General features: G+C 40.4%; 2 protein-coding genes across 2 annotated transcripts in view; one reads left to right on the top strand and one right to left on the bottom strand.

Moving 5' to 3' along the window:
* Sdha (succinate dehydrogenase complex flavoprotein subunit A) overlaps positions 1-20,632 on the bottom strand; it is a 27,992-nt gene extending 7,360 nt beyond the window's left edge. The window contains exons 1-10 of the mRNA XM_052742871.1: positions 20,500-20,632; positions 15,196-15,282; positions 13,050-13,211; positions 9,679-9,822; positions 9,182-9,346; positions 7,311-7,459; positions 3,721-3,845; positions 2,232-2,400; positions 1,252-1,447; positions 391-562 (exon numbers count right to left, since the gene is read on the bottom strand). Coding sequence (XP_052598831.1) covers positions 391-562; positions 1,252-1,447; positions 2,232-2,400; positions 3,721-3,845; positions 7,311-7,459; positions 9,182-9,346; positions 9,679-9,822; positions 13,050-13,211; positions 15,196-15,282; positions 20,500-20,562 — 1,432 coding nt within the window. The 5' untranslated portion in view covers positions 20,563-20,632. The remainder of the gene's footprint in view (positions 1-390; positions 563-1,251; positions 1,448-2,231; positions 2,401-3,720; positions 3,846-7,310; positions 7,460-9,181; positions 9,347-9,678; positions 9,823-13,049; positions 13,212-15,195; positions 15,283-20,499) is intronic.
* Positions 20,625-21,998, top strand: part of Ccdc127 (coiled-coil domain containing 127) — a 7,810-nt gene continuing 6,436 nt past the window's right edge. Inside the window, exon 1 of the mRNA XM_052742873.1 lies at positions 20,625-20,734. The gene's annotated coding sequence lies outside the window, so the exon portion shown is untranslated. The remainder of the gene's footprint in view (positions 20,735-21,998) is intronic.

Below are 21,998 nucleotides of genomic sequence, written 5' to 3'. Positions count from 1 at the left end.
AAAATACCAATTTCTTAATAGTGTCTTTTAAGGACACAATGACTAAAAAAAAAAAAAAAAACCAAGCCATAAATGAGGGTGTACACAGCACTCAGGAAGCAGAGGTAGCTGGATATGAGTTCAAGGCCAGCTTGGCTGATAAGTTGAGTTCTGGACCAACCAGAGCTATATAGTGAAACCATGTCTTAAAAAAAAAGAAAAAAAAAGTGACCCAAATCCCTTACCTTCTTGACTATTAAGATTCCCGAGAGTCTAGTCTCAACATTAATACCTACACAATCTGTTTCTATGAGAAAAAACAGAGTTCCTCTTTGAGCACTAAGCAAATTTCCAGCAACAAAAACTATGGAATCTTCTAAAATAGCTTGAAGGCTGGAAGAGAACACATACCAGGTCTGCAAGATTCTTCAATGCTCAGGGCACAGGCTCGGCCAAAGACTACGAGGTCCAATAGGGAATTTGCTCCAAGTCGGTTGGCACCATGCACTGAAGCACAGGCAGCTTCCCCACAGGCATACAGGCCAGGCACAATCTGATCCTGTCCATTCACATGCTTCAGCACCTGCAGGAATATTTCAGATGAGGCTTCAAAAACGCCTATGGTTCCATGTGCCTGCTTCCCTAGCATACTTCCCACACCTGACATAGAAAAAGTAAAGACTGCATCTTCTCTAGTTCACTCTTTTTAGTATATCCCCAGTTCTCCTTTTGCTCCTGAACTCTTGGTGTTTGTTACAAGCAGGTCAAAGATGGTTGGGGTTCCTCAGAGTCTCAGTCACCACCTGATCTGACTAAGGATTGTGGCAGGTGATGGAACATTAAAGGGAAGAGAAAAAACTGAGGATCATCTATGAACTGGGGTAGTAATCCCTACCCTTTGTCCTGACAGGAGTTCGAAGCAGAAGGACCAGCTGATAAGCATTTGTGAATTGCTCATAACCCAAGTATCAATTGTATATATAGATCACCTATTTATAAGGTCACCATAAAAGTATCAGATTATTTAGAAAAGCAATTGTAAAATGGAAAAGTGTATAGTATTATAGCTATAGGGGAATTAACATGCTATTGGTTGTTACCAAGTAGAAGTAAACCCAGGAACATAACCTAGCCTCTCACTGCCTAGCAGGAATGGCATTTTATAATTTAAACTACTAAACACACTGCACTTTGGAGGGAAAAAAGCCTGGTTTTGCTTCTATGCCTTTAAGCCCTGAAAGGATTTCTGTGAGGTGGGCTTGTCACCATCACCTGTCCCTTGTAGTTAGTGGGAATCCCACCCATGTTGTAATGCACAGTGGGGAGGACAGGGATAGGCTCCTTAGTGACATCCACGCCAGCGAAGATCATAGCCGTCTCTGAAATTCCAGGCAGACGTGTAGCCAGCTGCTCAGGGGGCAGATGGTGCAACTGCAGGTAGACGTGATCTTTCTCCGGGCCACAGCCTCTGCAAATACAACACTGTACCGTGAGGCAAAGACCAGTAAGAGCCAACTAAAATCACTGAAGTATGTGGGCCTCAACAATCCTTGATCTTGAGGAAAATTTCACCTTCATCTATGGTCGGCATCTCATTATTTTTTTCCCTTTCAAGTATTTTTTTAATCATCTACAGTGTGTCAGGAACAATTCTGTACAGGGACACAAGCAAGAATAGAAACCTGTACTCACCAAAGTCACATTCTCATCTTGGGTATCATGATTTCCTATGTTTTCCTTGGTAAATGTGTTACAAAGTCTCCCATCAGACTCCTCTATTTTAAATCAAAGTGTCAAACCCACATAAGTCCCTGCATTAAGTAACAGGGTTGGGCCCTGAGAGTCTAAAGTAATTTCACCAAAGGACAAGCAACACACAAGCCCTGAAGGTTACCTGCCAAGACACCTGGAGATAGTGACCGACAACCTAACTCATGAGGCTTATGAGTATTAGCTGGGTGTGTGAGTCTCACTCTCAGACCGTGAGCACATGATATGCTTACTTTTACACATATTGATGTGAAGATGATTCTCAAAACGTAGGTCTTTAGGGAAATATCACCAACTAACAGATGTTAGCCAGAAAATAATGGGGTAGCTTTATCCTTGTAGGTAGGTGCAGGGGTGCCTGTCTGCAAAGGTAAAGTGCTAAAATACATAGATGTTACCTAACGGCTACCAAAGAGAAAAGAAGAGGACACATATTCGTCCGCCTGCCTACACTCATGCATCCCTGGAGGGGAATCACAAACCTTCCTTCACGGATCTCCATAGTCATGGATCGAGATACAACATCTCTAGATGCCAGGTCCTTGGCAACAGGGGCATATCTCTCCATGAACCTTTCACCTTGACTGTTGATGAGAATACCTCCCTCTCCACGGCATCCTTCTGTGATGAGACAGCCAGCACCATATATACCTGTCAAAATTCAGGTGATTAAATGCGTATAAATAAATAAATAGGTAGCTATTTCAAATGGCTAAATCCTTTTTTAGAAACCATTTTTTGGGGAAAAGAGACACAAAGAGCATTAAACTCAGTAAGAAAAGTCAAGTAGGAGGTATGTGTGACAGGAGCAGTGATGAATCAGAAAGCACAACAGACCCAGGAAGGGTAGCTCACCCATAAGGCTCTAACCCATATCTTAATACATATCATATGTGTTTAGTAGACTTAATTTTTTTTTTCTCGAGACAGGGTTTCTCTGTGTAGCTTTGCAGCCTGTCCTGGAACTCGCTCTGTAGACCAGGCTATCCTTGAACTCAGAGATCCACCTGCCTCTGCCTCCAGAGTGCTGGGATTAAAGGCGTGCACCACCACTGCTGGGCTAGTAGACTTTCAAAATATACCTTTATACCAAGAAATGTGGTAAAAAGTTTAGGCAGGAATAAATAAGCTTGGAAAATTTCTGAAGTACACAAACAGCAAAACTGACAAATTATTTTAATGGTTAATATTTATGCTTGTACTAATCCTAAACATTCACTCATTTAAGTTCTATGATGGCCCTGGGTAATAAGAAGCTATCCTCAGAGACAAGAAAGTTGAAGCTTAGTAACCCATCTAAGTCACAGAGCCCAAAATCAAACCTGAGGAGCATGATATAGTCTGAGTTCTTAATATAACTCTGTGTCCCTCAATGTAAGGAAAAACAAGGAATGTCAAGTACTGAATTTTAACAGGAGAGGCTAAAATAAGTGTTATTTTTAAAGTGAATTTTTTTTCTTATGCCAAAAGGGCTCATGCTCTAAAAGTAAGAACAGAAGTTCTTATATTTCACTTGCTTTTTACTTTTTATAGCTTCAGTAACATCCTTTGGGTAGTTTATTTCTTATATATTGTGAAGGAAGCATTAAAAATGGGAGTACTAAACATAGTATATGACAGGAAATCCAGAGGACCAGTGACACTGGACCAAAATTGCAGTAAGGAAACAAACACATTTATTTTTTCATTCTCTATCTCCGTCCATCTCTCTCCTCTGACTCAAGGCTCTGATAGGCAGCAAGAGCTAATTTCTCCCACAATGAGCTCTTTCCCTCTTCCAAATCCAAACATAAACTTTGGCATCAGGTGGAGTCTGGTCTGTTCTAATTTCATATCCCTCTAACCATGGGTGCCTAAAACTAAATATGAACTGCTTTTATGGAACCAGGATTCAAGACAGGAGAAGGGCATAGGTATTGCATGTTTATAAGACACAGAAGAACCCAGAGCCAGACAGGTACCCCATCCTACCTGTGGGGTGGAACTGAACAAACTCTAAGTCCTGGCAAGGCAAGCCAGCCCTGGTGACCATGGCTGTGCCATCCCCTGTGCTGGTATGGGCAGATGTGCAGCTGAAGTAGGTTCGCCCATAACCCCTGAAAACAGAAAACAGTGACTATGAGCATCAGTTGACACCAAACATCTTCTTATGAAATAGAAGAATATATAGTGTAGCCTCTAGGGCACAAACCTCTAAGAACTCCTTGCTTGTATTCTGACCTATGCATGTATGTACATAGCACACAATACTGGGAGGCCACATTTGTGATGCTGCTATCATGGGATGGATGGAAGTTGGAAGGCAGAGAAGGGGAATTTTGTATTTTTTTTTTAATTTGGTACTCTGTGCTTTATCTACAAAGAATTTTCCTGATAAGGATATATTACTTCTATAATGAAAAAAATTTAAATATTTGATTTGTTTTTTTCTTTTATTATTTCTTCCCCAGCTTTATTGTACATTTATAAGATGTCCACATGATCTGATAAATGTATACTAGGAACTGATTTCCACAATCAATTTCATTAACACATCTATAACCTTACATAATTATCCTTTCTTTGTGGTATTGACATTTAAGACTCTTAGCAACTGAATCATTAATTATTGTAGCCAACATGCTACCTATCAGGTTTCAGAAATTGCTCATCTCATGACTCAAACTATTCTTGTTTAAATACAGATGTCCCTCATAGGTTTATATATTGAAAAGGCTTGGTCCAGAGCTAGTTGCATTATTTGGGAGACTGTGAAAACTTTAGGACATGGAACCTTACTAGAGAAAGTAGATCTCTGGGGGGTATGTCTTATTCTATATACAATCCTGGATTAATGTCTTCACTCTTTGCCAAATCACATACTTGTCACTAAAATATCCTGCTTAAATGCATGAATCCATGTTACCATGCACTGAGCCTGCTGAAACCGTAAGTCAAAATAAACCCTTCCTTGCATAAACTGGTAACAATGACAGTCTGGCTAATTCAATCCTGTATCTTGGCCACTGTGAATAATACTGCAGCAAACATTTGCATTGATGATATATTCATAATGTTATTATGCTGACTTTATTCCCTTAACATATGTGGCCATGGTGGGACTGATGCATCATGTTAGTTTTACTCTTTGGTATTTTTATTTTTAATGGTATGAGTGTGATGTGCTTGCATGTCTACAAGTGTTTGTGTGTATGTACGCCTGATGTTAAGACTGGGTATCTTTGTGCTGATACATTGTGTATCAAATAAAGCTTGCCTGAGGATCAGAGGACAGAGCCAGCCACTGGATTAAACACAGAGGCCAGGCAGTGGTGGCACACACCTTTAATCCTAGCACTTGGGAGGCAAAGATTCATCTGGATCTCTGTGAGTTCAAATCCACTCTGGACTACATGAGATTGATTCAGTCTAGGAGAGAAACAGAGCCTGTTTGGTGGCACACACCTTTAATCCCAGTTCTTGAGATCTCATGCCTTTGCTACCAGTATTTTGGAAGCACACATGCCATTAATCCCAGCACTAAGAAGCAAGTGCTATGGCTGGACGGAGAAAGGCATATAAGGAGTGAGGAGACGGGAACTAGAGGTTTTTTCAGCTGAGGACTCAGAAGCTTTCAGTCAGAGGATTCGTGGAGACAGGATCTTGCCTTCCATTTGGCCTGAGGATTCCGTAGTGGTGAGAAGTTTCTCTAGTGGTTTGTTCCTTTGTCTCTCTGATCTTTCAGCATTTAACCCAATATCTGGCTCTGGGTTTTTTAATTATAAGACAATTTAAAATTTGAGCAACATTTCTTTCTTGTTTGCTCTCTAATTTATTGAAGCAAGGTCTCTTAACTAAGCCAAGAGCTCATCAACTAGCTAGTCTAGCTAGCCAGTCTGTGCTTGGAAATCCCAACTCTGCCTCTTAAATCATGGGATTACAGACAGGGCAACACTTGCTCAGCTTTATGTGGGTTCTGGCCATCTAAGGTCTGATTCTCATGTGAGTGGCAAGTACCTTGTCTACTAAGCCATCTCCTTAGTCTTCTTTAGTTTTCTGAGGAACCTTCACAATGTCTACCAATTTATACTCCTAATAGTCTTTAGTCTTTTGGGCCACTTTTCTCTATATCTTTTTTTTTAAATATCTATTTTATTTATGTATATGTGTCTGTATGAGTTATACAACATGTGTGCCAATGCCCAAAGAAGCTACTTCAGAGCTGGAGTTACAGGTAGTTATGAGCCTTCTGAAGTAAGTGCTGGGACCAGAACTCAGGTCCTCTGCAAGAGTAGCAGCTCTTAATTCTGAGCCATCTCTCCAGCCCATTGTTTTGGTTAAAAAAAAGAAAAAATATATACTATTATTGAGTGTATATGGTAAGCGTGGGCACAGGCACTGCCATGGCACATGTGTGGAGAGTCAGATGAAAACTTTAAGAAGTCTGTTCTGTTCTTCTATTATAAGTTCCAGAGCTCGAACTCAGGTAGATTGTCACATTTGTGTGGTAACTGCTTTGACCTAGTATGATGGTTTAAATAAAAATGGCCTCTATAGGCTCATATATTTGAATGCTTGGTCCCCAGTTGGTGGAACTGTTTGAGAAGGATTGGAAGGTGTATCACTGGGGGTAGGCTTTCATGTTGCAAAAGACTCTGGACTCTCTGCCTCATGGTAGTGGATCAAGATTGAACATCCAGCTACTCCTTTATTCAACCATCATGGACCCTAGCCCTCTGAAACTGGAGGCTAGATTTAACACTTTCTTTTATAAGTTGCCTTGGTCATGGTGTTTTATCAAACAATAGAAAACTAAGACAGTTGGCCCCCTTTTCACTACATCTTCATCTACACTTACTATTATTTGTATCTTTATATTAACCATCCTCACAAGTGTGGCTGTTACTTGAACTCCCCAGATGTTTAATGGTGCTGAGCACCTTTTATAAACCTGCTGACCATGTGCATCCCCTATGCCCTGGGAAAAACATCTATTCAGGTTCTATATCCATTTAAAAACATTTATTTAAACTTTCTTTTCTTTTTTTTGGGAGGATGGTGGTGGTAATAGAGACTGAATCCAGGACCACATGTATTCTAGACAAGCAAATACTCCAAAACTGAGATATACCCTCAGCTCTTAATTTTTAAAATGGTTAAAATAAAGTCATATCAAGTGCAAGTTACTTATTTTCATCATGCAAGCAGAAAGTATTTCTTGATTCTAAGAATCCTTATACATAGTAAACAAGAAGCAGGAAAGTTTATCTGAAAAGGCCATGTGATTCTACCGGCTTATTCTTTATGTAAGAACAGGCAGGGTATGCTTTATAACCCCCAATTTTGTCCTACAATGCTCAAAGAACATCTATATTGTGATGAAGGTACCAAGGCTGGGAAAGGTTACCTTCCACATGAAGTGATATAAAGGCCTATCTATGTCTGACCCTTTTTTCTGAACCAGTTTTATTTAAGAAAAAAGCAAATAAACCCTCCTCCTAAATGTTGAAACTCAATTTTTCTGTAAGAAATTAAATACAGTTAAAAAAAAAAAAAAGAAAAAAAGAAAAATCAGATCCTACCCAGTAGCAATAACAGTGTTCTTTGCTCTTATTCGGTGTATGGACCCATCTTCTATGCACAGTGCAATGACACCACGGCACTCCCCACTTTCCATCAAAAGATCCAAGGCAAAATACTCCACAAAATAGCTGGTGTCATATCGCAGAGACTATAAGAAAAAGAGTCCATATTTCAAACTGTGTAAGATTAAGATTAAACCAACAACACTCAAAATGTGAATAGTTAAACCATGAAAACAGTGTGAAGGACTTGATCCAGTCCTGTTAACAAATTGAAGGAAGTTTAAAGAATTCTAGGGTTTGTAATGAAGTTACACGAGCTTATATTAGCATCAATACTGATAGCAATACAAGCACAAAAAGTCACCCTATGTTTAGCAGTACATTCACAACAAAAAATGCAGAAAATAGAATGTAACAGGCTCTGGGTTACTCATATTTTAGTAACACCACTCTTATTCCTACAAAATCTTAGGTGGCACTCTAGGCTCTCCGGTGGCTCCATTTAATACTGAACACTCTCAAGAATTTGGTACCCTCAATGAGGCCCAAGGATCACAGAGTCATGACCCAGAAGAGCTGCTAGCTACATGTGGCTATTTGATTAATAAAATATAAACATTCAGCTCCTCCACATCTGTACCTGCAGTGGCCACATGGGGCTGGTAGTAAGCAGTGCAGGTAAGCCCATTTCCATTGTACATAGGGGAGTCAGCCTGGACAGTGCCACCAAGGGTGGATTTGAGCTTAGGCAAACGGTCAAAACCACCACAAAACAAGCATATACTGTTACATTTTTTCAGTGTACTCAACCTAAAGGCAGATACAAGTGTTCTAATATTTTCATGTTAACCACTTGTCATTACTTTCTGTTGATTTTCTGGATATGCCAAAGTAGGCTGACTATCTAGTATACTGGTTCTCAATCTTCCTAATGCTGCAACCCTTTAATACAGTTCCTCATGTTATGGTCACCCCAAACATAGAGTTATTTTTGTTGCTACTTCATAACTATAATTTTGTTACTGTTATGAATCATAATATAAATATGTGTTTTCCAATGGTCTTTTGTGGGTCATGACCCACAGGTTGAGAACCACTGATCTAGTGACTCCTGTCTCTCAAGACTTCATCCAGTTTAACAGGGAAGTATTAAAACATACCAGTCAGTTCAGGAACTGAGAGATGATAAAAGCACATTAAAATACTTCTCTCTTCTTCACATGTGATGGTTCACAAATGCAAGATGGTAAGCAATGACTACCAATTCAAGTTTCCAAAACAGACACAGAGAATAACATACTGTTTTAAAGACAGCTTTTCACAATACCTATTCAATACTTCAGATTAATATTTACTTAGGACACCTTACTATTTGTGTTAGCTTTTTGTCAATTTGGCACAGGCTAGAATCATTAAAGAGGGAACCTCAACTGAGAAAATATTCCCATCAGAATGGGCTGGAGGCAAGCCTGTGGGTTTTTTTCTTTACTGATATAAAGGAGCCAAGCCCATTGTGTGTGGTGCCATGCCTGTGTAGTGGTCCAGGGGTGTATAAAAAAGTAGGCTGGGCAAGCCATAGGGAACAAGCCATTAGGCAGTGTTCCTCCAAGGGTTCCCCAGAAGTCCCTGTCTCAAGTTCTTGCCCTGACATCCCTTCACAATGGACTAAAACTATAAAGTGAAATAAACCCTTTCCTCCCTTAAGTTGCTTTTGGTTATGCTCTTTGTCACAGCAATCAAAGCAGAACATTGTTTATTGTCTTGGTTTTTGTTTTAAGTGACTGCCTCCTGTCCTATAACATTCTCACTGTTAATCCTAACCCTAACCATCTATGTGCTCCATTCCTTTACCCCCAAGTCAGCCTCACCCTTCCATACAAGGTGTGCAAGAGTGAGTGGCCTGTTCGATCAGCCACACAGCAGCACCGATGAGCCTGCCCGCCTTTCCCAAACTTGAGGCTCTGTCCACCAAATGCACGCTGATAAATCTTCCCATCTTCAGTTCTGCTAAATGGCATGCCATAATTCTCTAGCTGTGAAACACAAAACAAGCAAAGATATGTTACCTTAAACAAGTCAAAATATTCATGATTAATTTGCACCAAACCTGAAATATAAAACTTCCATACTAGCATATTCTATGAAAACACTAACCATTCAGGGAAAAAAAAAATCTTGTTAAAGGAACTGAATAGTTACAGGAAAAACTTCCTTATTACCAGTGATGGGACCCTAGAGCTCAATTGTGCTAGGCATGAACTCTCCAACAGCCATATTCCCAGCCCCTTCTTTTATTTTTACATTGGTTCTTTTTTACTACAAGTAGAATACATGCACAATGAACCAAGAGTTTCCCTTCAGTTACCTCGACCACAGAGGCAGGGGCTTGCTCTGTCATGTAATGGATGGCATCCTGATCCCCCAGCCAGTCAGATCCTTTCACGGTGTCGTAGAAATGCCACCTCCAGTTGTCCTCTTCCATGTTCCCCAGAGCAGCATTGATGCCTCCCTGGAAATACCATGCGAATTGCTTACATGCTTTAACTGTGAGCCCGCAACTGCCTCTGCAGCTCATCTCCTCACTGAGATCTGATTCAGAGAAAGTCGACTTCTTATGTGGTGACTCTTCATGAGGGTTAAGGAATAATAAGACAGGCCCCAAGTCATGAAACTTCTCTTGACTACATGGACTAGACAGGTGGCTTAATTTATATCTGTGATGGGGATGTTGCTTGATCTCAATGCCTGTAAAGACTGGAAAAGGTCCTTATACCTTATCCATTGCTTATCTAACTGACAGATACAGGTACTCAACAAGTCTGTCTAGAAATTTTATGATAAAATGCTCTCAATAGCACTTGTATGTGAATTAAAATACCCCCTATCAAGTAATATGCTTCTCAATCAGTTAGATAATCCTGAACTCTGGTTTCTGTAGCATGAATCTTAAAAGTTCTTATTAATAAAGTCAAACCTGAGGCTAGTTATTGGGGTGAACACTGGAAGATCAGAGCCAGAACAAGCCACAGCTATCTCACCTTGCCAATTCCTCAGCTGGTCTTGTTTCCTCAGACTGGAAGCTTCTGTGTCCTCATCCCAATGGCTCTCAGCTGAACTGCTGCTAGAAGCCTGAAAGCTTAACCAGCCAAATGCTTAACTAGCCAAATGCTTCTAGTTTCTGGTCTCCACGCCTTATATATCTTTCTGTTTTTGCCATCACTCCCTGGGATTAAAGACTCACTTCTTGGGATTAAAGGCGTGTGTCACCACGCCTGGCTGTTTCCAATGTGGCCTTGAATTCACAGAGATCCAGAGGGATTTCTGTCTCTGGAATGCTAGGATTAAAGGTGTGAGTGCCACCATTTTCTAGCCTTTGTATCTAGTAGCTGTCTGTTCTCTGACCCCAGATAAATTTATTAGGGTGCACAATATTTTGGGGAACACAATACCACCACAGGTTTCTTTAGCTGTTTGTGAGTATCACTCTATCTTACCCCTTAGAATCACAAAATATGGTAGCACTGGGACAAATCTCTTTCCTTCTTTCACCTTATATTTCTTTTTTTGGAAACAGAGTCTCACTGTGTAACCCTTACTAGCTTGGAATTTTCTTTGTAGACCAGGCTGGCCTTGAACTCAGAGCTCTGCCTGCCTGTTTCTGCCTCCTTTGGTGCAGAGATTAAAGGCATGTGCCACTACATCCAGCTTCCAACTTATATTTCAATTCATCCTTTTTAGATAATCTTCTTTTTACAAGGGAAAGGCACCCTGGTATGACTTGATGGTTTCTCAATGGTTCATGTATTGGAGGGACACACAATCTACAGTGTAAAGGTATTAAAAGATGGTGGAACCTTTGAGTATATGTTAGGCTTTGGGGAATTTGTACCCTTGAGAGGAATTAAAGTAGTTTTTACTGAACTTTAGATAGTTCCTATATGTGTTCCTGCAAAAAAAAAAAAAAAAAAAAGCAAGACTAACCCCTCCCATTTTTTGGTTTCTTGTCTGGTCATATGACTTCTTCCTCTCATAAGAACTCATCATAATGCAATCTACCATGTTATGTTGTAGGCAAGGGAGCCCTCACTGAAGACCAAATGCATAGGGCTACCCAATTTTGGGACTTAAAAATTTCTTTTTTTTAATATGGTACAAAACATTGGACACTGTTTTATAGGAAGGGGAAATAAATACACGTATCTTACTTCCTTCTCTTCTTCCCAATTGTTGTTCAGTAAGTTTTGAGCCAGCTGACCTAAGCTGAATTCCCTCCCTTCTCACTACTGCTGTGCCTTGGTATTCCCAGTTATGGTATCTTTCAGTGTGGAGGAGTCACAGGAAGAACTAAGAACCTTGTGGTAACTGAATAAAGGTTACAGTTACTTTCTTTTCTTTTTTATCCAACACCTCCAGTTGTAAAGCCAAGATATCCTGATAACAAACTTTAAGTTACATATTTGTAGCAGGATATAACAACTACTTTAAAAAAAAATGTATAACTGATAGTAGTCATCACTTTACTGCTACCTGAAAACCAGGGCCACAAATGCTGGTCCTCTGAGAACTCTCAAATCTTTTGAAATCTCCAGAACTCTACTCCTAGCTAATTCTCCTTAATAACCAGTAGCCAAACTTCTCCTTTCTCCTATTCTGTTACTACTACACTACCTTAACACGACACTACAACTTCTGTTCAGGTCTCCTTTTCCTTCTGAATCATGATTTCTCTCAATGTGTCTTAATTCTTGAGCTTACAAACCACCTATTCAACTCAGTGCACAAAGCATGTACTAGAGGCTGTGTTAGCAACAACAGAGATTAAGGTGGCTTTTCCCAGCTCCTGTAAGCCATCTAACTTTGCTGTTGGCTTAGAAAAAACCACTCCAGGTACTAGGAAAGATAGTCAAACATGAATTTGCTAACCATATAAAGATCAGTGTTACTTAGTGATCCTAGAATAAAAATTACTGTAATTTTTCTCAACTTGAAAGTATCAAAGGCCAATATTTTTCTATTCCTCACATCCATTCCATCAAAGCCAAATGTAATACACATTTAGCAAGGTACTATAGTGTGGATTTTGAAGGTCTCCCAAAAGGTTCATGTGCTAAAGGAGCGATGGTGCTATTAGTAGATGGGAGAACTTTTACGAGGCAGGGCCTAATGAAAAGAATTTAAGCCACTGGGCATGCCCATGAAGGGGATATAGCACCCTGCCTTCTCCTCACTTCTTACTTCCTGGCTGCCTTGAGATGAAGCAAGCAGCATCTTCTGCCACATGCCCCTTCAGTGATATAATGTGCTGCCACAGGCCCAAAAAGCACAGCCAAATGATCATGGCTGAAATCTCTGAAACTATAAATCAAAATAAGTCTCTCTTCTTTTAAGCTTATATCTCAGGTATTTGTCTCAGTGATAAAAAAAAAAAAAAAAAAAAAAAAAAAAAAAGCTGACTAAACTTAAGATCTGGCCTGTGCAAACATATTTGCTACCAGGAAGAACTGTGGAGCAAACAGAAGTCAGGAGAGCTAGAAAAGACCCACATGTGAGAATAACAATAAGGTGCCGACCCAGAATGGTCCCGAGGAAGAGATTACAAGCAGTAAAGTGAGAATGAATGATAGATTAGATGACAACAACTGTGGCTGGAGCTTGATGAGAAGGCAAGAATTCGTCTTATAGGAGGAGTGGTGCTGTGCAAGATCTGTAGGCATTGAAAGAGGCCTTTTTTCTTACCTGTGCTGCAACAGTATGTGATCGGGTAGGAAAGAGCTTTGTAAGGCAGGCAGTATTAAACCCTGCCTCAGAAAGGCCAAATGCAGCTCGCAAGCCTGCCCCTCCAGCGCCTACCACCACAGCATCAAATTCATGATCCACAACTGGGTATTGAGTAGAAATCTGAAAAGGAAATTCAGCTGTTCATTACACATTCAACTTCATAAAATATTAAGACTATAATTACAAAATAATCAAAGGAAAAAACAGCTGCTATACACAGAGAGCCTCAATCCTGTTCTGGAATGAGTATGTATTCTTGGTGTTGAAGTGTGTTAGGAACAATGGACCAGCAATCAGATTTTATGGACAAAAGAAGGCCTGTTCCCACCACCCCAACAAAATTAAATTTTTTTTTTTGAGACATTGTACTGGGTGGTTTTGTCTGTCAACTTGACACAAGCTAGAGTGATCAGAAGAAAGAGCCTCAGCTGAGGAAATGTCTTGAGATCCAGCTATAAGTAAGGCATTTTCTCAATTAGTGATTAATGGGGGAGGGTGAGTGGTGCCATCTCTGGGCTGGTGGTCCTGGGTTCTATAAAAAGGTGGCCAGAGCAAGCCAGGGGAAGCAAGCCAGTCAGCAGCTCCCTTCCATGGCCTCTGCATCAGCTCCTGCTTCCAGGATCCTGTCCTGTTTTTTGTTTGTTTGTTTTATTTTTCGAGACAGGGTTTCTCTGTGTAGCTTTGGAGCCTGTCCTGGAATTCACTCTGTAGCCCAGGCTGGCCTTGAACTCACAGAGATCCACCTGCCTCTGCCTCCCGGGTGCTGGGATTAAAGGCGTGCAGCACCGCTGCCTGGCAAAAGTGACAAAGGAGTTACCATAATCTCTCTTTTTTTGGGGGGTGGGTGGAGGGGGTGTTTCGAGACAGGGTTTCTCTGTGTAGCTTTGCACCTTTCCTGAAACTCAATTTGTAGACCAGGCTGGCCTCGAACTCACAGCCTGTCCTGTTTTGAGTTCTCGTCCTGACTTCCTTCAGTGATGAACAGCAATACTGGAGTGTAAGCCTAATAAATCCTTTCCTCCCCAACTTGCTCTTCGGTCATGGTGTTTCGTCGCAGCAAAGAAACCCTAACTAAGACAGACATCTTACTCAGGCTGGCTCAAAATTCACCATCTTCCTGCCTCTGCTCCCCAACGCCTAGCTTTAAAAACAAAACAAACAAACAAACCCAGAGAGATTTTGAGAGCACTTAAAATTATTAAGATTCCCATCTTTCTATTCTGCTACCAAAGCAAGGAAGAATAAAAGCAGAAGAAAACATCAATACAATGAGCTCTAATTATATCTTTTTCTCAGTGTTTTTACTCCTGTTCACAACCATATCCATTTATCTACAGGAAACTAACCATGCACAGATAATGTTTCTCCACCTGTGGTGTACAAGTCTTTCTTGAAAACAATGTTGCTTTTGTTTAAATCAACACATTTCAGTTTTCCTGGGGGCAGACCACAACTATATTTCAGGCCTATATTTAGGGGCAGGTTCTGTGTGGGTAGATTTATCACTGAAAAATTATCAAGAATATTCTGTAACTCTTGCTAGCTCATATGATAAGAACTTGTAAACAATGTTCAGGTTTTTTAAGACAGAAAGCAGAACAGGCTAAATACAAAGGAACTTCAACTCCAGTAGCTAACACAGTCTTATTTTGTGCAGGGATCCCACTGTCCATCACAGCATATACAGTTCCCTTGTATTTTCTTATATTGTTACTTTACTTGCATTTAGAGTTTAGTTTAGATAAAGATTTGCCAGCAAAAATGTCAGTATCTATCTACGTAAGTATTTTTGTAAGTATTGCACTACACACATTTGCTCATGCAATCAATACCCAAGAAAACCTTTTTTTAAATATGGGCAATATTCAAATATATTAAAATGATTATAGATTACTATCGTTCAAAGCAAAGAAAAATTGTTTACAACCTGGACATAATGGCACACACCTTTAATCCTAGCAGAGTCAGGCAGATCTCTGTGAGTTCAAGGCCAGCTTGGTCTACATAGTGAGTTCTAGGACAGCCAGAGCTACATAGTGAGACCCTGTCTTGAAAAAACAAAAACGAAAGAGAAAAGTTGTTTACAATTGAGCAATGAACTTACCGCATCTGAAACTTTGGCAGATGCCTTCTTACTCTCACCAACAGTGAAGTGAAAGCTACAGGTCTGTGTTTGGAATGTTGCTGGCCGCTGCAGAGATATAAATGGTGTTAGGGTCTTGAAGGAATACAAACAGAGGGGAAGGAATTAAAATTCTCTTTCTAAATTGCTAAACTTCCTATGTACCCAGTTGCTCTCATTCTTCTAAAAGTTTACCTGGAATCCTGAAAGACAGACCTGGGGGCAAGGACTTGAGTCTCGTCCCCTCTACTCTGACTTGGCATTCTAGGAAAGGCCTTTTCCAAAAAAGCCTGTTTCTTAACAGAATGCTACTACTGACACTTGCTTTGCACTATATTAATCTATGTAACTCAACGAAGAATGGCAAAGAAACCTGTGTTGCTATATTTTGCAAATAGTGAAGTATTTTTACTGGTTCCATCTTAACCCTTTGCATACTGGCTCTCTGAATGTCCTTCAAGAATTTTGGTTCTAAAAAAATGAACTAGATGGTGTACTGGGAGACTTATACTCTAGAACAGACTACTGCTTATTGAAACAAGGTAAGTTTTTTTTTTTTTTGTTCTTCCCGCTCCCGTCCCCCTCACCTTCCCCCCAGCACCCCCCTTCCCATCTCCTCCAGGGGAAACAGGTAAGTTTTAAGCTTAGGAATGAATCAATGATTTCTTTACCCTATATACCAAGACTTTAGCCACACCCCCTCTCATGGGTCAGGCCTGTTCTCCCTGACTTGTTGTCCCTGGCCTTCTCTGAAAACCTCTATTAACTCCCCGATATTAAGATAAACATATACTCAGAAAACCTAGTGCCAGTGAAATCAGTCCAGTGTGAATCCAGTCAGCCATTAAGGGAATACATTTTCCATTCTACTTGCTCTATTTTAATAGATCAAAATATAGTGAAGAGACTTGGACATATCCTAAGGAACAGTTCTAGGTAGTTAGGTACACTTAGCAATTAAAAAAGGGGAGCTCACAAATGATCTTAAGAATTCCATGTTTTTGAATCTCTCTTATTATGAGACTTGAAAAAAAATATGTAAGACAAGTAAGGGGGGAGCAGAGAAAAATCTGGCAACATAAAATGAGTAACTTCTTTGTAAGTTGGAGGGCCTCAAGTCATGGTAGGTCCTAACATTTACACTTATTTACTTAGTTTTTGATACAAGGTCTTACTGTGTAGCCTGGCTGGCCTTGAACTCAGAGATCCACCTGCTTCTGTCTCAAGAGTGCTGATATTAAAGGAATGCACTACTAGGGAAGACACATTTTTTAACCTTTTTTTTTTTTAATTATTTCATAGTTGGTTAAGAGGTGGCCTGTGTCTGTGTGTGTGTGTGTGTGTGTGTGTGTGTGTGTACACACAAAAACCAGAGGAAGGTGCTGTGTCTTTCTTGATCACTCTCTACTTTCTGTCTATCATGGGTTCTAGGGATCAAACTTTAGGTCATCAGACTTGTGCAGCAAGCACCTTTATCCACAGAACCATCTTGCTGGGTTTCCATCTTATTTTTTGAGACAGTCTCAATTAACCTGAAGCTCACAATTTCAGCTAGGCTGGCCAGCCAGTGAACTCCCAAGATACACTTGTCTCCATGTCCCAGAACGGGAGTTACAAACACAACTGGCTATGTCTGGTTTTTATGTGGGTACTGGAGATTAGAACTCAGGTCCTCTTGCTTTCACAGCAAGTGTTCTTATTCACTGAGACATTTTCTAATTTGGAAACATGAACATGAATGAGGAAATTTACCTACACAGTAACAAAAAGTCCACTTATACTTTGTCCAGTAGGACAGATGTTCTCATGAAGGAAGTTGGGGAAGCAATTATCCCCAAGAAGCAAAGTACCTCAATAAGTTAAGTGTCTAATCAGTTGAAGATTACATATCATCTTCTGAACAACCCTTGCAATTATAAAATCACCCAATGAAGACCTAGAAATGGCTGGTACTAGGAGGGGACGTAAAAAGTGAATTGAAGTCTCTCTTATCATTCAGAAAACATAGAAATGGAGGTAAATACTAGTGCAAAATGACACAATTTAGAAATTATTTCCATTACTAAACAGAAGTTTATTCCTTTTTATTTATAAATCTTTTTCTTTTTTTTTTTTTTTTTTTTTTTTTTTTGGTTTTTCGAGCAGGGTTTCTCTGTGTAGTTCTGATGCCTGTCCTAGATCTCACTCTGTAGACCAGGCTGGCCTTGAACTCACAGAGATCTGCCTGGCTCTGCCTCCTGAGTGCTGGGATTAAAGGTGTGTGCTACCAGCTTAAATCTTTTTAAATCTCAATGATTAAAAAAAATTGTGAGATTATTTTCATTAAGAATTTCAGCTTTTAAGGTCAGTCAGATGTTTCCGTGGGGCAAAGATGCTTCTTGTTGAGTCTGAGGACCTAAGCTTGATTCCCCAGGATCTATCCACACTGTAGGAGAGAAGCCATACCTCCAAGTTGTCTTCTATACACTGTGTGTGAACGCACACAAATAAATGTAGTAAGATTTTAAATTTTCATTATTTTTTAAGTAGAGATGCTTAAAATACAGTTCGTAGGGATAGGTATCCCTGACTCTTAGATGATTACAGTTCAAACTTTCAGAGGTTGTCCCACAAAATTCTCACAAACAACACAGAAAAACTGAAGGCCAGTGGGAACTATGGACCTATATTGTACACTTACTCTACTATCTAAAGATCTTTGAGGAAAATTCCTGAGAAACTCCAAATTGAGATTAAAATTCTGGTCGTGAATAAATGCTAAGTCACAAGTCTACAAACGAGCCAGGAATAACAAACAAAATACAGAACTGAATGTCACTGGTTCTATGATGATCCTGAGACACCAAACAAAATGGTGTGATTACAGAGGCCTAACTAACTCATGTAATTCTACATATACCATTAAAACATTCAAAACAATTCATTTAAAGAAAAGATTTATTCTACCATAATGTTTCATATATTTTTCCTAAGAATTTAAAAAACTTTACAAAAGGGAGCTGTTCCTGTTCTTACTTTGCCTATGAACTGAACAATTTCAAATGTTTATAAGTCATATCAGCCAACCAAAGGCAAAACAAATTTGATGAGCTGACAACTTGAAAGCATTTGTCAATACAGAATAGCTAATAGCTATTATTATTAATAGACAGAACAAAACAATTCTTTCTTCAGCATTTCTCAGTTGGTGGTCACAAATTTCTTTTTCTGCTAACCTGATTCTGTTCTTTTGTAAACTCAAATTCTTCATGAAAAAAACAACTTTAAATGCCAACAAATATTCAGTTTGAGGGCAGAATTTCTACAGGAACAGCCATCCTCATGAAGACTTTTTTAAAACCATATTCTGACAGGCTTCACTTGAGGGTCAATTCTGTTTTTTCTATCTTATTATCCCGTTTCCTAGTACTTAACCACAGAATAGTTAGGGAGAGCCATGACAAAGAAGGTAAAATGCTCGCAGCTAACATGATTCAATTAAAGTTTGGGGGACAAAAAAAAAAAAAGGCTTCCAATCAAGCCCCTATGAAAGGAAAGAGTTATGCAGCTTGATCTCACATGCTTAGTTTTATTCTCACTTTCAACTGTAATTCTACTCTAGTCTGAATAAAAGTCATAGCCTAAGGTGAGGACATATTGATGTAGAAGAAACTTGAAGTGGTAGAATTGATGTTATAAAGGATTTATTAATAGACTATTAATAGACTTGCTTAAGAGACATTAAGACACAAAATAGTATTTAGCTAAGGAAGTGCTGCCTTCAAAATACCCCAAAGATATGAGTATACTAGCCAGTCCTGTTACAGATAAGTAAAATTAAGGATTCTAGAATATAAATATTTCTTCACCAGGACTGACCAACCACTAGACTCCATTCCCATAACAAAGGAGACAACCCAACTTACAACCATTAGGCCCATTTCTCTATCAGAGAACATTCCTCTAATAGGCAATTCTAGGAAGCAGCCCAGAGTGACAACCATCTTTAAGTAAGAAAAGCCTAATTCTACTGGCTAGACAAGATGGCAATAGGCAACAACTATTTGGAAAAGAACAATACAGTGTACTTAAAAATAATTCAGACAATGTGGAATATCTTTGCTGTGTAAATCTCCCACCTGCATAAGTGGCCAGACTTATGCAGTCTCCTGTCTGTCTAAATTGGTCAAAGTGGAAACTGGATCTGGGACCTGAAAGGGATTTAAGGATGTCAACATATGTGGAATGCATAAACCTAAGGTGTATACAAGTTAGTAAAATCTTCTGTTCTTGACTGGCTCCTTTTTGGGCATTAGCCAGACTGGACTCAGACTATCATTAAAAAGCTTTCTCCATATTTTTTTCCTGAGTGAGTGGACTGAATCCTGGGGGTGGAGTGTATTCACACATTTCCGATACAATTCTGTTATAATTACAGGTTATTAATCTGCTATTTCCTGTAAAAGGCTTCAGTGATCAGTACCTAACACCCACCTTGTAGTGTTTTAAGAACCCAAGGGATAGAGGTGGAGGTGGGAGTCTATGGCAGTAAATACAAATCACAGAAATTATCAATATTTGAAAATGCCTTCTGGTCTTGCAAGGATAACTGCCAACTAACCCTTAAACATTTAATTGAACCTAATGTTTAATATCTATTTCAGAAAGGAGACAATTGCAGCCATAATTATAGGCATAATGCAAGTCGATACTGTTCAATGTCTTGAGGTTTTTATTTCGTAATTAAACTATTAAGTAGGTAGATGGGCCAGTTCATTTAGTTTGCTTTAATAAAACCCTAGAAATCTGACGCATACTATGTCATCGTCAAAGAGTACACTGAGACACAATCTGACGATCTGGGAAACCCAACTCGGTCCTTTGCAACTCAGGAGCACTGTGTCCCTATTCCACTCCAATGCAAAACAGTAGTCGCAAGACCGGATATACACGGTGCAGAAGTGTCACCCGATATTTAAAAACAGTAGCTGAGGCCACTACACAAAACGTATAAGCTCATCACTTTCAACGTCTTAGTGTCAACATCCAGGCTACCAACTGTTACTGGCAGACCTGAGGGACACAGGCCGTTCCCGCCCGTTGACCTTGGAGAACTCAGCTGGGCCAAGACAGGGAAGGCCGCACTCCACTCCCGCGACGGTGGGGTCGTGACCTTCGCAGGAAAGCTGTCGGCTCTGGCCCACTGCACCTTCCCAGTCCCAGCCCAACTGAGGTGGGATGGCGGGATTAGGAGCACGCTCGGCTCTGGCGCACCCTGGTGCCCGCCATCCCGTGGCACTGACTCACCGCCCCAGCTAGCGCCAAGCGCCGCCCGCGAAGAAGCCGCGAAACTGCTCCAACGCCGGCCATATCTCCGCAGTCCTGCAAGCCTCAGCGACAGACTGCGCTTGCGCACCACGCCACACCGGCGTCGGGCTTGGAAAATTCTGCGCCTGCGCACCACGCCTGCGCTCTGCAAACGCAGTGGTGGCTGTACCTCTGAGGTCAGGTGTCCTCTCTGCTGATGGGCTCTGCTCCAGCGGTAAGTGGGTACTAATGTCTTTAAAGTGCTTCTCGGGTGGTTCTTTGAGTTTGCCAAAACAGAGAGAGTCGGAGGATGCGGAGAGATTGAAGTGGGATCCTAGGGGCAGCGACCTCAGTCCCGTAAGAGACCATTTTGTTGGGCTCTGGGTCTCACAGAATGGGCCGGAGCTACCGCCCTGGACTTTTGGAGTGGGTGGGGATGATCCCTTGGTGGCTGGACCAGGGTCAGCGGCACTGGGCAGCGCAGAAGACAGGATACTGAACCGGTAACAATATCCAAAGCTTTCTTCTTCGTTTCAGCTGCTGGGAAGTTCAGGTCCCGGCCTGTTGTCATCCTGATAGCTGCTTAGATCATGATAAATTTTAAATCCCTGGTTGCTGGGTTCCTTTGCCCCGATGCAATAAGCCAAATCAAACCGAATTAATAAATCCAGATTTAATATACAGGACAATGCAAAGCAGAGCACTCCCCGGTGGCTCTCAGGAAGGCGGGAGACAGAACACGAGAGCACACGTGGTAGCTCTATGGGCCAGGTCTTAAATAGCCTGTAGGCGTGGTCCGGGGCATCTCTGGGGAAGGAGCCTCCTATGGCCGGCTTTCTGAGGGGAGGGGTTTGAAATGGGAGAAGTGAGACCAGAACGTGGAATGGGAGTGCCTAGCTGGAGATTCCCAACATCCCAGCTCTTTTAGGGTATATAGACGGCAGTAGGGCTTCAACCTAAACAGCTAGGACTAGCATCCCTTCATCTAAACTTGCTCTGATTTGTCAGATTCAGACAGTATTTCTATTTTTCTAGTGAAATAGCTGAAGTTTTTGGTGGAATTAAATGGCATAAAAAGTAAACCAATAATTTACAGTAAATCACAATTGTTTCCTGAATTTTCACTTAATATTAGATTAAATTCTTCCTCTTGGTGCACAATCTTTATTAACATAATTTTGAATTATTTCATTAAGTTTACAATGAGTTGTTCTCATTTTATTTCTCCTTATTTGTTTTTTTACTAATAAATAAGGAAATAGGGAATATATTTGTGCACAACACTTTATATTTTGAATTATTTCCTTGAGTCTTGTAACCCAGATATGGCTGTTATTGGTGTAGAGGGAATAAATAAGACAGGTGACCTTCCAGGAGTTCTGCATTGGTCGGTTCAACCAATAACCAAACACATTTGGGAAAAATTGTGTCTGTTCTGAGTATGTACAGACATTTTTTTTTAACAAGGGGGGAAATAAAGCATATCAACTGCTTAAGTG

The sequence above is a fragment of the Peromyscus californicus genome, unplaced genomic scaffold (assembly GCF_007827085.1).
Source record: "Peromyscus californicus insignis strain IS unplaced genomic scaffold, ASM782708v3 Scaffold_18__1_contigs__length_77618521, whole genome shotgun sequence".
In the NCBI taxonomy this organism is placed as follows: Eukaryota; Metazoa; Chordata; class Mammalia; order Rodentia; family Cricetidae; genus Peromyscus; species Peromyscus californicus.
Note: the sequence above shows the minus strand (reverse complement) of the source record. Positions and strands in the feature narration are given on the sequence as shown.